Source organism: Felis catus, chromosome C2 (genome assembly GCF_018350175.1).
Source record: "Felis catus isolate Fca126 chromosome C2, F.catus_Fca126_mat1.0, whole genome shotgun sequence".
Taxonomy (NCBI): Eukaryota; Metazoa; Chordata; class Mammalia; order Carnivora; family Felidae; genus Felis; species Felis catus.
Genome location: NC_058376.1, coordinates 126,862,181 through 126,878,569, shown reverse-complemented (window position 1 = coordinate 126,878,569; position 16,389 = coordinate 126,862,181). Strand labels below are relative to the sequence as shown.

Genomic DNA, 16,389 nt, shown 5'->3' with positions numbered 1-16,389 from the left:
AGTGACAAGATCAATATACATAAATCAACTATGTTTCTACCTACCAGCAATAAACAAATGGAAAATGAAATTAAAATAATAGTATCATTTGCATTAGCATCAAAAAATATGAAATACTTGGGAATAAATTTAATAAAAGGCCCATAAACATTGCTGAAGGAAATTAAAGAGCATCTAAAATCAATGGAGAGCTATGTTGTGTTCATGGATTATATAGATTGGAGACTTGATATTAAGATCTCTGTTGTCAACTCATGGAGATTTAGAGTCAATGAAATTTCAATCAGAATCCTAGCAGATTTTCTTTGTGAAGATTGGCTAGTTGATTCCAAGATTGATATGAAAGTACAAAGGACCTAGAATAGCCAAAACAATTTTGAAAAAGAAAAAAAAATGAGGATTTACATTACTATGGTTGACCCTAGAAACCACATGGGAGTTAGGGGCACCAACCCTCCATGCAGTTGAAAATCTGAGTGTAACTTTTGATTCTCCAAAAACTTAACTACTAATAGCAGTCACTTTTTACTACAGTATGCAATTTACTGGAGAGAAGAACTACATTCATGGAGATGATTAGTGTCATATGGCCTTTGAAGTAAATGCTTGTAACACTTGAGCTCATGGCAATAGCAACAGGAGATGGCTACAAAATTATTACAGTAATACAGTATGTACTGTAGTTAATTTTATGCAGTTATGATTTAATATTGCATCTTTTGTTTATGTTTTTCTTGACTGGGAATGGTGCCATGTATGGTTTGTGTTTGTGTATGTTTTGATAAATTTTAACTTTTCTTAATTGATTTGCATATATTTTATGGTAGTAAATGATAAAGTAGACTACATATATTTTATGCATTTGTGACATACCTAGCTTTTTCTTAGTTTTTTCAATATTTCTAGGATATGGGGTTCATCTGTGAGGTTTTTCAAAGTATAATAATTAAGACAAAATGGAATTGGAGTATATAAAGACAAGAGAGTTAAAGAATCCAGAAATAAACCTATGTGTATGACTATTTTTCAACAAAGACTCCAACATGGGGATAGGCTTTGGTGGGGACAGGATAGTCTTTTGAACAAATGGCTACTGGGTGATCTTCAAACTCAACCTATTAACTACAAAAGAGAAATTGATTCATCGGATTATTAGAAATTAGTAGGATTAAGACCTCCTTTTCAAAAGCTTCTGCTAAGAAACTGAAAGCCAAAGATCAGAAGATAATACTCATAGCTAAAATATACAAATGTACTTCTAGAACTCAATAATCAAAGACAACCTAAAAGAGTTGAATAAACACTTCATGAAAGAATATATATCTAAATTGTTAATAAGCATATGAAAAAATGCTCAATATCATTAGTCACCAGAGAAATGCAAATTAAATCCATAGTGAGATACCACTTCATATCCACTAAAATGGATAAAAGTAAAGTAACCGATAAGTATCCAAAAGGATATAGAGACACTACAGCTCCCAAGTGTTGCTGATGAAAATGTGAAATGGTAGAACCACTTTGGGAAACAGTTCTACATGCTTATATAAAATTAAACGTACACTTGTCATGACTCAGTAATTCCACTGTTAATTACCCAGAAAAAATGAATGTATATCCACAAAGACTTTTACTTGAATGTTCATAGTAGCTTTAATTCATGCTAACCCAAACCAGAAATGACTCAAATGTCCATCAACTGGTGAGTAGAGAAGACAAATTTTGATACATTCATATAGTAAAATATCTACTAAGCAGTAAAAAGGAATATACAACTGATGCATGCGGTAACATGCCTGAATCTCAAAACCATTGTGTTAAGTGAGAGAAACCAAACTAAAAAGTATGTGTATTGCATGATTACATTTGTACGAAGACCTAGAATCAGATCAGTGATTGTCAGATACTGCAGATCAGGGGAAATGATTGGCACAGGGATATTTTTAGGATGGCGTAAATGTTTTGTCTTTTTTTACGGCAGTGGTTACATGGTCCTTGTTAAATCTTATTGTACACTTAATATGTATATTTTTATTGTATATAAATTACACATCAGTAAAGTTGATTTAAAATGAGAGTGAGGCTCCAGAAAGCTGAGAGGAAGCTCTCTGTGGGTAACATTTGTCAATTAATAGACTTCACTGTAACGTGATGTGGTTAGATGGGATTTCTAATCTCTAGTAAAGGATTCTTTAATCCACATTGGTGGATAGGAGGTAGAGGTAATCAGCCTGGTTTCTAGGGACCTAGACTTGGGCAGGGGAAAGTGGGCTTATTCAGAATGTAGACTTACTCAAATTCCAGTCCTTTACCATCCTCTCTGTCTGCCCCTGAGGTTGGTGCTTTCCTGGTTCAAGTTTTTTTTTCACCAGCAAATAAACGTTCTCTCTTCAAAAGGGTGAAGGGGTGATTTTATGAGTTTGTGGAGTGAGACTGGGAAGGTCTATTCCTTTGTGGACTTTCAAACAGTCCCCCTATGTGCAGCCCTCTATCCTAGCCCATTTCTTTTTTCTTTTTTTAAATTTTTTTTTAATGTTTGTTTATTTTTGAGAGACAGAGACAGAGTGCAAGCGGGGGAGGGGTAGATAGGGAAACAATCCGTAGCAGGCTTCAGGCTCCGAGCTGCCAGTACAGAGCCCGACCCGGGGCTCAGACTCACGAACCGTGAGGTCATGACCTGAGCCAAAGTTGGATGTTTAACCAAGGGAGCCACCCAGGCGCCCCTATCCTAGCCCATTTCTAAACCTAGACCTTTTTTGTGCTGTTCAGGGTGAATTGGTTTGATTGACGTTAGTATGCCTTCCTCCCCTACTCTGCTAAGTCATTTACTAATCATTCCTGCTTGTGTTTTCTATCTTCAAATGTAGTGATTTGGGGTTACAGGAGTCAGGGTCTTTGAATATGGAATTTACATTTCTGTTTTTATTCTTACTGGTTAGAGGATACCTTAAAACTGAAAATCTATGCTGTACATTTTTAATTTCAGCAATGTCAAACTCATTATAATTCTCCAAACACACAAGGCCTTTTGATATCTCTGTGCCTTTATAGAATTCCTTTTTGAATATAAGGTCTAGTTTAATCCCTTCTTCATTGTAAGCTCTTATCTTTCAAAATCCAGTTCTCTCCCTCCTAACTTTTGTCTGCAGCTTCTGTACCTTTGTTTCACAACAAATCCACTTCATCAGAAATAGCCATATAGCAGTTTTCTATGGAGGAATACATGGAGCCACTGGAAGGTACTTGTGAGACTAATTGTAAACCACTTAAAGTGGAAGAACTAATAAGTGCTGAATGAACTCTGAAGTTGGATATGAACCACTTAGGCAGTTTGTTGGTACTAAAGAACCAGGAGAGACAAAAGGCTTGGGAGGTGGGTGAGCAACACATAGACACAGCAAGACCTGAGGTGGAATCAATGTAAATATGCAGAATAATTAACTAAGTTCCTGAGACATCTGTATTCTGTTCTCTACTTTCGATACAACAGATGTTCAGACTGAAAAATTGTGCTGTATATTTCGAGTCAAAGATTGTTTGAAACACTCATTTCATGTGCTATTAAGACAAAAAATTCATGGGTGCCTGGGTGACTCAGTTGGTTAAGCATCCAACCCTTGATTTGATTTTGGCTCAGGTCATGATCTCATGGTTCATGAAATCAAGCCCTATGTCTGGCTCTGTGCTGACAGTGCAGAGCTTTCTTGGAATCTCTCCCTCTCTCTCTGCACCGCCCCCCCCAAAATAAATAAACAGTTTTTTAAAGAAAAAATTCAAAACTATGATACAATGCTTTCTTATCATTTAGAACTTTTTACTTATTGAAAGAGTTTTTTGGACTTATGTTGACAGGTGTTTGTATTTATCACTCTTGTGCATACATTGTCTTTGGGACTATCCCATAGTCTGGAATTTCTTTGAAATCCCACTTGCTAAGGTTACCAGTGACCTTCACATTGGCAAATCCAGTGGATAATTTTTGTTTTGCTTTCACGTCTCAGCAGCATCCAATACGAGTGACCTCCATTTTGAGTCTCTCCTTCAGCCTTCGTGAGACTGCTTTCTCCTGGTTTCTGTGTTACTTATTGGCTCTTCCTTCTTATGTTTCCTCTAAAAATTCTGTTCCTCTGTTTAACCCAGAAATGCCAGTGATCCCAGTTCTGTCCTCAGCCCAGAACTCTTCTCACTGTATGCACTCACCCTGAGTAACCTCTCAGGACTGCATTGCCAACCCAGTTCTTTCTGCTGTCCTCCAGATTTTTTTATTCACATGTCAGCACATTCACCACTTACATATGCCACGGGTACCTCTTCCCGCAACATATTCAGAAAAACACTCTATTTTTCTATGGTCACCCTCCCTTAAAACAAAAGCAAAAAGTCTGTGTTGGGAGTAGCAACACTAGTCCCCTAAAACCCAAGCCTTAAACACAAGATTTCTCCCTCTCATTTTCTCCTCCTCTTCTGTGAATTCTTCTTCTTTGACTATCTAATCACTGCCCTCCTCTTTGTTAACTACTGCCACCTACTTGGTTTTGATTCTCACCACTTCTTGCATGGATTATTACAATAGTTTTCTAATTGATTTCCATGTCTCCATTCAGCTGCTAGAATGATCTTTCTAAAGTATAAATTTGATCCTGTTACTCCCCAGCCTAAAAGGTCTTTTACTTATGATTTTCAGAATTAAGTTCAGGCTCTTCATTTATCACACAAACCAGTCTATGGTCTAGTTCCTGCTGCTCTCCTGGTTTCCTCCCCTCTTGCTTGTCTGCACACTCCCCCCCAGTGAAATCAGCTGGAACTACTTGTAGTTCCAAACTCAACTGTGCCCTGTTAGGCCTCTGAGCTTTCACAAATATGTTTTCCTTTGTCTAGAGTATTCTTCTTTCCTTTTTGTCTAATTTTCGTTGATCCTTCAAAACTAGGTACATCCTTCCCTTACTTTGGGAAGTCTTGCCTGACTCTTAAGTCTAATTTGGATGCTCTCTTTCAAAATAGACAAGAAGGCATAAAGAAAGGCTTCACAAATGAACACAAAATACAGAATGTCTGTGAGGTAAATAAAAGAGTGTTCAGGCACAATTTAAAACAATGCGCTTCCATTTTTTCATCTGTCAAGTTAGCAAAGATTTAAAGAGTGATGTCTCTCAAGGAAAACATGGGGAAATGGGTCCAATCCTACCCTGATATTGGAAGTATTAGTCATTTTTCTGGAGGAAAAATTGACCTTGTATATCTAAGAATCTTTAAGATGTATACACATACATACACAACACTGCTTTTGACTCGGCATTCTGCTACTTAGAATATATCTTAAGAAAATAGGGGTGCCTGGATGGTTCAGTTGGTCAAGCATCCATCCGACTTTGGCTCAGGTCATGATCTCACAATTTGTGGGTTCAAGCCCCTCATCAGGCTCTGTGCTGACAGGTCAGGGCCTGGAGCCTGCTTCAGATTCAGTCTCTCTCTCTCTCTCTCTCTCTCTCTCTCTCTGCCCCGCTCATGCTCTGTCTCTCTCTCTCTCAAAAATAAATAAACATTAAAAAAAAGGGGAGGGGCACCTGGGTGGCTCAGTCAGTTAAGCATCTGACTTCAGTGCAGGTCATGATCTCACAGCTCATGAGTTCAAGCCCTGGGTTGGGTTCTGTGCTGAAAGCTCAGAGCCTGGAGCCTGCTTTGGATTTTGTGTCTCCCTTGCTCTCTGCCCCTCCCCCACTTGCACTCTCTCTGTGTCTCTCAAAAACAAATAAGTGTTTAAAAAATTTTTTTAAAAAGAATAGACAACTATGTAAAGTGTATGTATAGAATGTCGTTATTTGTTTAAAACAAAAAATAGTAAATAACCCAAAAGTATAGCAGTTGTAGATAGCTAAATTATTGTATCCATATGGTAGAATATTATATATCCATTAAAATGATCTAGATCTGTTTTGACATGGAAGTATATTCATGAGATATTGCTAACTTGAAGTAAGTTTTAAAGTACATAGTATTGTCAAATTTTTGTACAAAATACACATTTATAAATTTTCATAAGAAAATGTCGGTATATCTATCCATAAAAATATTAACTGGTTATTTCTGAATGGTGTTATGGGTAATTATGTTTTTTGCTTATGAACACTTTCTATCTTTTCTGACAAGAAAAGGTATTAATTGTGAGAGCAAATGGGGGAAAACAGAAGCCCAACCCTATTGCTCCTGATTCCCACTGTGCTTGATTCTCTCATTGCCCTCAAACAGTAAGTAAACTCAGGGCCACTGTAATGAATTATTCTGGGCCTGACTCAGAGTAGGAAATGTTTGATGAGTGAACTAACTATACAAACAACAGCTAACAGTGATGGAGCATTTCTTTTGTCTTAGGCATTGTTCTAAGCATTTGACATGTTCACTTAGGCCTCATGTTATGGGTACTGTTATTATCTCTGTTTTGAGGGTGAAACAGCTGACAAAAATTAACCAGCTTATGTAAGGCCGTTAGTGGCAGGGTGGGGATTCAAACCCATGTAGCCTGACTTTCACTTAGAGACATAAGATAGCATGGGGGTTCTGAATTAGAAAGATTATGATCTCTCTGATTGAGACTGGTTGGATTAGATTCCATGTCTAGGATTCCAGCTGAACAATTGGGCATCAGTTAATCATGGTCTGAATACAAGGGCAGAATTTGACACCCACAGATCTGAACTAAATACCAGGGAAGTAATCTTGGTTTCTTTAGCATTTTATATAAAAAAAAAAAAAAAAACCTCAAATTATTTTAGACTGTAAACTTCTCATTCAAATTGGTGCCACCCCTTGGGGTTTGGCTTTGTTACGTGCTTCCTCCCTCTTCCAATTACGTCCCTTCCAAACTTTAACTTAGAGAACTAAATTTGCAATTAGTTCTTTAACTCTTCTTCACTTTTTTTCTCAGTGAAATTACCTATGGCAACTTCATCAAATTGCATTTTTAAAACCTATCAATCTTCCTTTTTGCCATATATTTTTTTCTTCATGCTTTTCTTTTACTTTTTTAATATGAAATTTATTGTCAAATTGGTTTCATACAAATACCCAGTGCTCATCCCAACAGGTGCCCTCCTCAATGCCCATCACCCACTTTCCCGTCTCCCCCACCTTCATCAACCCTCAGTTTATTCTCAGTTTTTAAAAGTCTGTTATGATTTGGCTCCCTCTGTCCCCCTTCTTTTTTTCCTTCCCCTCCTGCATGGTCTTCTGTAAAGTTTCTCAGGATCCACATAAGAGTGAAAACATATGGTATCTGTCTTTCTCTGTATGACTTATTTCACTTAGCATAACACTCTCCAGTTCCATCCTTTTGTTGCTACAAAAGGCCATATTTCATTCTTTCTCATTGCCAAGTAGTATTCCATTGTGTATATAAACCACAATTTCTTTATCCATTCATCAGTTGATGGACATTTAGGCTCTTTTCATAATTTGGCTCTTGTTGGAAGTGCTGCTATAAACATTCGGGTACAAGTGCCCCTGTGCATCAGCACTCCTGTGTCCCTTAGGTAAATTCCTAGCAGTGCTATTGCTGGGTCATAGGGTAGATCTATTTTTAATTTTTTGAGGAACCTCCACACTGATTTCCAGAGCGGCTGCACCAGTTTGCATTCCCACCAACAGTGCAAGAAACAGTTCCCGTTTCTCCACATCCTCTCCAGCATCTATAGTCTCCTGATTTGTTCATTTTAGCCACTCTGACTGGCGTGAGGTGGTATCTCAGTGTGATTTTGATTTGTATTTCCCTGATGAGGAGTGACGTTGAGCATCTTTTCACATGCCTGTTGGCCATCTGGATATCTTCTTTAGAGAAGTGTCTATTCATGTTTTCTGCCCATTTCTTCACTGGATTATTTGTTTTTTGAGTGTGGAGTTTGGTGAGTTCTTTATAGATTTTGGATACTATTTGGATACTATAGATTTTTGGATACTAGCCCTATGTCATTTGCAAGTATCTTTTCCCATTCCGTTGGTTACCTTTTAGTTTTGTTGATTGTTTCCTTTGCAGTGCAGAAGCTTTTTATCTTCATGAGGTCCTAGTAGTTCATTTTTGCTTTTAATTCCCTTGCCTTTGGAGATGTGTCAAGTAAGAAATTGCCGCAGCTGAGGTCAGAGAGGTTTTTTCCTGCTTTCTCCTCTAGGGTTTTGATGGTTTCCTGTCTCACATTCAGGTCCTGTAACCATTTTGAGTTCATTTTTGTGAGTGGTGTAAGAAAGTGATCTAGTTTCATTTCTTCTGCATGTTGATGTCCAGTTGTCTCAGCACCATTTGTTAAAGAGACTGTCTTTTTTCCATTGGATATTCTTTCCTGCTTTGTCAAAGGTGAGTTGACCATACTTTTATGGGTCCAATTCTGGAGTCTCTATTCCATTGGTCTTTGTGTCTGTTTTTGTCATGCTTTTCTTTTAAAGTCTTAGAATCTCTGAAAGCTACATTCCTATTCTGTATAATATGGTGGCTACTTCTATGTGAGTCTAAAATAATTTCAAAATTAAAAATTTTTTAATAAAATTAAAATTCAGCTCTTCAGTTACACTAGCCACATTTAAAGTGCCCAATAACTCCTCCATGTGGCTAATGGGATTTACATCAGAACAGATAAAGAATATTTCCATCAACACAGAATGTCTTATTGGGCAATGCTGGTCTAAAAGCACATGTCTGTCTTAAGCCAGTGTTCTCTCTTCCTTAACTATTTCAAATTCTAATACCACATGAATACTTGTGTTTTCTGTCATGTTACCTTATCAACTGGTTGTTTTGGTTATATCAAAGGTTAGAGAAATACTTTTTTAATTTCTCAAATTTCAGAGAAATAGTCTTTATGTTAATTTAGGAATTTATCACATATTCATAGGTTTCTGGATATTTAAATTTTCTAACACTCATGTATTTTGCCTCTGAACCAGTTTTATCACCTATATTATCAACTGTATTAGGATATAGTCCTAATATCTCTTACATGATTATCCAAATATACTTTCTTAGTAATATCCCTTGTTTTCCTTTCCTTTCATCCCTTATCATTACCCAAAAGCTCTTGAAAAATTTTGGATTTCTAAAAGATGCATAGGTTTTCACATTTGGTGTTATTTCTTCCCCCTCTTCTGTGCATCTCTCGGAAAGGTAATTCCTTCTATTGCCATGTTCTAGTATTTTGTCCCAAAATACCTCTTGTCTTCTTTGCATTTTCAGTTAAGAATTACTGGCCACTTCCTTTACTATGGAACTTCTTTCTGCTTCAGCTTCATCCTTCATGAGATCTAGTTCTATAGTTTTATGTAAGCCACCATCTCAGATTGGAAGGCAAGGAAGTAGAGGAAAACGCAGTAACTCAAGATCTATTCACATAGCAACAAAGTTAAGACACTGAAGGATAAGAATGGGATGGGCGTGGGGGGGTGACACACCTGAGGAAAACCACAAAGACAGAACTAAAGGAATATTGGAATTAAGATTTAGATCTTCCTGGGTAGAAAATCTGAATATTAATAGTGATGTCAGTGTTTCTTCAAAATAATTCATAAGTTTATTGCAATTGTAATGAAATTGCAATAGCATTTTTTCTTAAAACTTGACAACTCAAAAAATACATCTGGAAGACCATCAAAGAATATTTGGAGTATAAAAAAGACAGTGGGGCACCTAAGTGGCTCAGTTGCTTAAGCATCTGAGTCTTGATTTCGACTCTTGATTTCATGAACTCATGGTTCGTGAGTTTGAGCCCTGCATTGGGTTCCATGCTGACAGTGTGGAGCCTACTTCTCTCCCTCTCCCTCTCTCTCTGCCCCTCACCCCCTTCAATAAATAAATAAATAAACTTTAAAAAGTCATAATTAGGGATATGGGAAGCAAAAACAGTAAAAACTTAAAACAACCGCAATTACAATAGGGTAGGACTGGCGTAAAAACAGAGTAATCATTGAATCCAGAGAGCCAGGAAATGTACTCTAGCATAAGAATTCAACAAAATAAAAGGTTCTTCATAAGTTAATTGTATGTGTATTCACTAAGTCTCTAATACCTAAATGACCAAAAGAAGAAATGTAATAAGCAAAAAAGAGTTTTCTAGGATTGAAGGAATAAAAATGAAATTAAAGTTCTTTTTCTCATTAAGTGGATAAAGATTGTCATTGTTAAAATGCCACTGCTTTTGATGGTGTAGTGAAATTGATGCTGTCCTTCATTTCCATCATCATCTCCTTACTATCATTGCTTCACTGCATTATTCTTGGTTTAGTAATACTGCACATCCATCCTTTGCAAATCCTATTTGGCTCTACCTTTGATATAGATACAGCATCTAAACTTCTCCACTATTACTCTCCTGCTCCAAGCCCCCAAGCCTTCTTGCCCAGTTTATTGCAGTAGCCTCTAATTTGTTTCTCTGCTGTTAGTCTTGCTCCTTCACAGTTTCTTCTGAATATAGCAGCCAAAATTACCAATTTAAAATGTAAGTCTGATCATGTAACTCCTCTGCTCAGTAGCCATCAGTTGTTTCCCAGCTTGCTCAGGATAAAGCCAAATTCATCATAAGAATCTACATATTCTGCATGATTTAGACTCCCACCTTTCCTTTCTGACCTTACCTTCCACACTACCTCACTTGCATTCTCCGTCCAAGTCACTTTAGCCTCCTTGTCATTCTTTTAGCAAATCAAGCATACTGTCACCTCAGGGCCTTTGCACCTATAGTTAACTCTGTCTGAGATGATTTAGCCCAAAATACCTCCTCAGTGTGTTCTCTCTTTTCTTTCAGGTCTTGGTTCAGATGTCAGTGAGGTCTTCCCTGACTGTGCATTATAACCCTTCTCATTCTTTCTGAACCCCTGCCCTGCTTCATTTTTCTCCATAGCACATGTCACCATGTTTAAGTTACATGTTTACATACATGTTGTTTTTCTTTTTCCAACTAGATTATTAACTCCATAAGAATAGGGACTTTATTTTATTCACTGCTATATCCCTAGCACTTAACAAGTGCCTGGCACATAGTAGGCACTCAGTATGTATGTATATATTTATTTTTATGTTTATTTTTGAGAGATAAAATGAGCAGGGAAGCGGCAGGGGGAGAGAGAGAGAGAGAGAGAGAGAGAGAGAGAGAGAGAGAGAGAGAGAATGAATGAATATGAATCTGAAGCAGGCTCCATGCTGTCAACGCACAGCCCAACACGGGGCTTGAACTCACCAACCGTGAGATCGTGACCTGAGCTGAAGTCAGCCACTCAACCCAGTGAGCCACCCAGGCACCCCAGGCACTCAGTATTTATTGAGCAAGTAAATTGAACCTTTTTAGAAAGTATCCACAGCATGGTTTAAAAGCCTTTTTTTTTTTTTTTTTTTTTTTTTTTAAGTCAGGATGATTAAGTAAACTCTGTCCATTTGGTAATAAGAGATCTGCATGTGGCAGGGTCTGAGAGGATAGGATCAAGAGCAGTGATGAAGGCTGTTTCTTTCTTAGGTGGTAAGAAAAGAGAAGATGATGAAAGAATAATTTCCAAGTATAGAGGAAGTTATAGAATCAAGGACAAGCACTGTGTGTTGGCAGTCTTTGAGAAGATTAGGTTGATGGAAGCAAAAGGTTGGTTCAGGGCCATAGCAGAAAATAAAGTTATAGGTGGATGGGAACAGATGTTGAAAGTCTTGAAAATAAGTCAAATCGAAGTAGGATGCATGATGGAGATCAGGAGTGTGAATTCTTGAACGGTGAGGGATAAAAAGCCATCTAAATCTAAGCTTATTGGTGTTGTGTAAGGTGGCAAGGAGGGTAGGGTAAGAAATATCAACTGGAAGGCAGTTGTAACAAGGCAGAGTTGAGGTAGTAATACTCTCATAGTAAGGAGTACAGGGTGTGATGAAACAAAGACATGAATCAAAGATAAGCAGTGATATGGCAAAGAATAAGGCTTGGTGATTAACTGCAGTGGGGGGGCAAAAGAGGAAATAAAAGAACTCTCAGTATTAAGAAATCGTATTTTTAAAACTCTTTTCTTTTTTTTTTAGGTTTGTCACTCAAAAAAAATGGATCATTTAAATCTTTGGAGGACTGAGTTATCACAATACTTCTGTACTTCCAACTAAGATTTATGACAGTAAATTTATGACAATAAGTTTCTGCATCATAGAACTGCTGAAGAACTAAAAGACGATTTTATAAACTTACAGTATTATGAGATTACTAAATAAAACTAAAGAACACAATTATTAAATTATTAGACTTGCTAATAATACAAGCACATATGTGCAGTAGCTACTGTATCCTGACAGTTACCAAACCTCAAATTTAGATGTTTTTTTCTTTGTGGGAAAGGTCATTTTATTTGCAAGAAACCACTGAACATTGTCATCAAGTATATTTTCACCTGAGTGTAAGTTAAGAGGATTTACTTGAAATAAGTTCTAGAAAATTCCAACTCCCATCACTGAGTGGATTCGATATTATGGCAGCAACTTACAGACTTGTAGTCAGTACTGTGAACCACTACAGCAGTGTGGTGATAGACCGACGTTTTGAGCAAGCTATACATTATTGCACTGGAACCTGCCACACCTTTACACATGGAGTTGATTGCATTGTGGTACATCATAGTGTTTGTGCAGACCTCTTGCACATCCCTGTGTCTCCGTTCAAAGATGCAGATCTGAACTCTATGTTTCTACCCCACGAAAATGGGTTTTCCTCAGCTGAGGGTGACTATCACCAGCAGGCCCTAACAGGCATACCCAGGGTCAAGAAAGGATCTACATTTCAGAACACCTGTAACTTAAAAGACATTGCAGGAGAAGCAATCAGTTTTGCTAGCGGGAAAATAAAAGAATTTTCCTTTGAAAAGCTCAAAAACTCTAACCATGCAGCTTACAAAAAGGGAAGAAAAGTTAAGTCTGACTCATTTAATAGGAGGTCAGTTGATTTTGACTTGCTCTGTGGCCATTATAACAATGATGGGAACTCCCCATCCTTTGGTTTACTCCGGAGTTCCTCAGTTGAGGAAAAATCTTTGTCCCATAGAAACTCACTTGATGCAAACTTGACATCAGTGCTTCTTCACAACTTCTCTGAAGAAGACCTGGTTACTCAGATTTTGGAAAAACATAAAATAGATAATTTTTCTTCTGGAACAGACATAAAGATGTGCTTGGACATCTTGCTGAAATGCTCTGAGGATTTGAAAAAATGCACAGATATCATAAAACAATGCATAAAGAAAAAGTCAGGGAGTAGCATCAATGAAGGAAATGGTAATGATGCAATTTCTAGCTCTGAAACTGTCTATATGAATGTAATGACCAGGTTAGCATCCTATCTGAAAAAGCTACCATTTGAATTCATGCAGCCTGGGAATAATGATGCTATAGATTTAACAGAACTCGTCAGTAATATGCCCAGTTTACAACTGACTCCCTTTTCCCCAGTATTTGGCACTGAACAACCCCCTAAATATGAAGATGTTGTCCAGCTCTCAGCCCCTGACTCTGGACAGTTTCAAACTATAGAACTGCAAGATGACAAACACAGTTCTAGGAAAACAGATGCTGTAAGTTCCATTCCAAATAACTCTACAAATCCCTTATATAACTCTGAAGTAAATGATCCCAGAACCCTAAAAGATACCCAGCTTCAATCACAGTCATTAACCATGAACCCTTTAGAAAATGTTTCTTCTAATGACCTAATGGAAACCCTTTATATTGAAGAAGAGTCTGATGGAAAGAAAGCATCAGATAAAGGACAAAGGGCAGAGAATGGACCTGGTCAGTTGTTAAATGAAGATAAAGCAGCATTTTCAAACCGTGTTACTCATCTTAAAAAATGTCCTGCCTCTGTGCAAAATGAAAGTGGTAAGATATTTGAGAAACCAGTTGTTAATCTACCTGAGGAGGATTTTAAATCAAAAGTTCCTAAAGTTGAAGAGGGAGGCCACAGAGATTTTATGAATCTTAACAGCCAGGAGGAGATAGATAAATTGTTAATGGATTTGGAATCATTTTCACAGAAAATGGAGACCTCTCTAAGAGAGCCACTTGCCAAAGGTAAAAGCTCTAACTCTCTAAGCAGTCCTAGTCCATTAACTAGTCAGCTTCCTGTAGATCTTGAACCTAAATCTAAAGTGTCTGCAGCCACCGAGAAAGTCTCGCCTTCCTGTCTAACAAGGATTATTGAAACCAATGGACACAAAATAGAGGAGGAGGATCGAGTCCTCTTACTACGAATTCTAGAAAGCATTGAAGACTTTGCTCAAGAACTAGTTGAATGCAAATCGGGCAGAGGCAGCCTATCACAAGAAAAGGAAATGATGCAGATTCTACAGGAAACCTTGACCACTTCCTCCCAGGCCAATTTATCAGTCTGTAGAAGTCCTGTTGGTGATAAAGCTAAAGAAAGTACTTCAGTGGTTTTGATTCAGCAGACCCCAGAGGTGATCAAGGTAAGATCCAACAATCTGGAGTCCTGACAAGTATCCACAGAAATGTTTTAATGTGTGCAGAACTTGTGAATAAATACTATTTGTGTTAGCCATTTCATATTCTACTAAAGTTCCTGCCCTACACTAGGCATGGTCTCATTCAGTTCGTTAAAAAAAGAACTAAAAAGCAAGGGCTTTAGAGTTAGGCAGACATTTCAATTGCCCTCCTCACACCTTTCATCTCTCTAGCTCTGTGACCGAAGGAAAGTTACTTAGCCTTAATATCCTCATCTGTGTAATGGAAATAATAAGGATCAAGATAACTTAGGTGAAATACAAGCAACGTGCCTTACACAAATTAGGCATTTAATATTAATCCTTATACTTCCAGTCAGCCATGCATCAATATATGCGTGTGTAGACTATAAAGTGCAGTGTGGGGTACCAAAAAAGAGAGGACATGATTCCTTAAAGACTTTAACATCTAGTTGAGAAAATGAAACTGACATACCGGAAACAGTTCATGAACATGTAGGCCCTTGTCTGAAAAGGTTGTTAGTAAAATAGGGTCTTCAAAGAAGGTAAAGACTAGAGTGTATGAGATTTGCTTCTTCATGCAAGTGGGAATAAATACCATTCTAGGGTCACAGGATAGTAGTGTTTTCAAAAGGCTTTGAATCTACCCTGCTACTGGTAGTATAGCTTTAATAATTCCTGAAGGGCAGTTATCTTCCCCCTTGGGTGTATGTGTGTATGTCTTAGCACAACAGTTATTTCTTTTTCGTTTTCTATGTCTAACATGGGTTGGCACCTCACTCAGGGACCCAGGGTGATAGATGCTCTGTGTTCCTATAGCTGCCCCATTGTCCCGTCTGGAATACATGACTTATAAGTTCACAGAGGATGGGGAAGAAAGAGATGTTGCTTTGTACTGCCTTATTCCCACATGTGACACACTTCCCATCCACTCACAGTCCAGTGATTTCAGCCCAAAAGCTAAGAAACACAGGGAAGCACATAGAATATACCTAGTGAGCATTGTCTCTACCACGTGAATGTATGACATATGGCACATATATCCAAATTAACAAAATAAATTGTAAAATAATGATGTGAATTATTTAGAGGTTATGTCATTGTACAAAAACTATGAAGAAATACTTGGACACACCAAATACAATGTTCAGAACAATGATTAATCTCTGGGGAAAGAAGAGAGATGGAACTGAGGAAGGATGTCCAGGGGACCTCAGTAGTGTTAGTAATTTCATAATCTGGTGGTGAATCATTAGTACTTTTTTATATTATTTTTATGCCATTTTGTGTGTCTTTATAGTAAATTTAAAAAAGAAAAATTGGATGTTAGAGGTGGCATATATATGACCAAGTTAAAAAGTTAATGTTAATTTTAACATTCTCATTAATATTTTCATTTAAGTAGGAAAAAATATTGTGATCAGGTGAATAATTTTTACATTGTATTTATTTTGTGGCTGTGCTATTCACATTTGTAGTTATCAGTGACACTAAAATTTAAAGCTATACGTACATACTTAAGGTTATGAAATGATTTGGGTCTAGATATTCTCAAACATTCACTGAGCATTTCTGTGAAATCTGTGAGTTTCCTCATTCATTGATTTACAACTGGTAATATGTTTAGTGAAGTTGGTCTATGCTGGGAGGAGAAAATGGAAATTAGTTACAAAAATAAGAGGAAAATGCTTTCAATGTACATAGGCAATAGTGATTTGCTTAATATTTTATAAAGAAAAGAAAATACCTATATAGAAATCTCAGAATGGTAATAACATAAGAGCTAACAGTTCTTGTAAGCTAAGGCATACTAAGATATTTAGATATATTATCTCACTGTTTCCCCCTCAGTAACCTGTCTGCTCATTAAAAAAAAAAAAAAAAAAAAAAGTTCACCTTCTCCACTGACCTATTCCAACATCTCAC

The 16,389-nt window shown here is 37.2% G+C and overlaps 1 protein-coding gene across 3 annotated transcripts in view; it reads left to right on the top strand.

Annotated features, from left to right (window-relative positions):
• Positions 1–16,389, top strand: part of PPP2R3A (protein phosphatase 2 regulatory subunit B''alpha) — a 210,679-nt gene that overhangs the window by 32,933 nt on the left and 161,357 nt on the right. For all 3 annotated transcript variants that reach the window (XM_045036403.1, XM_023260541.2, XM_045036402.1), the window contains exon 2: positions 12,026–14,448. In XM_045036403.1, coding sequence (XP_044892338.1) covers positions 12,463–14,448 — 1,986 coding nt within the window. In that variant the 5' untranslated portion in view covers positions 12,026–12,462. The remainder of the gene's footprint in view (positions 1–12,025; positions 14,449–16,389) is intronic.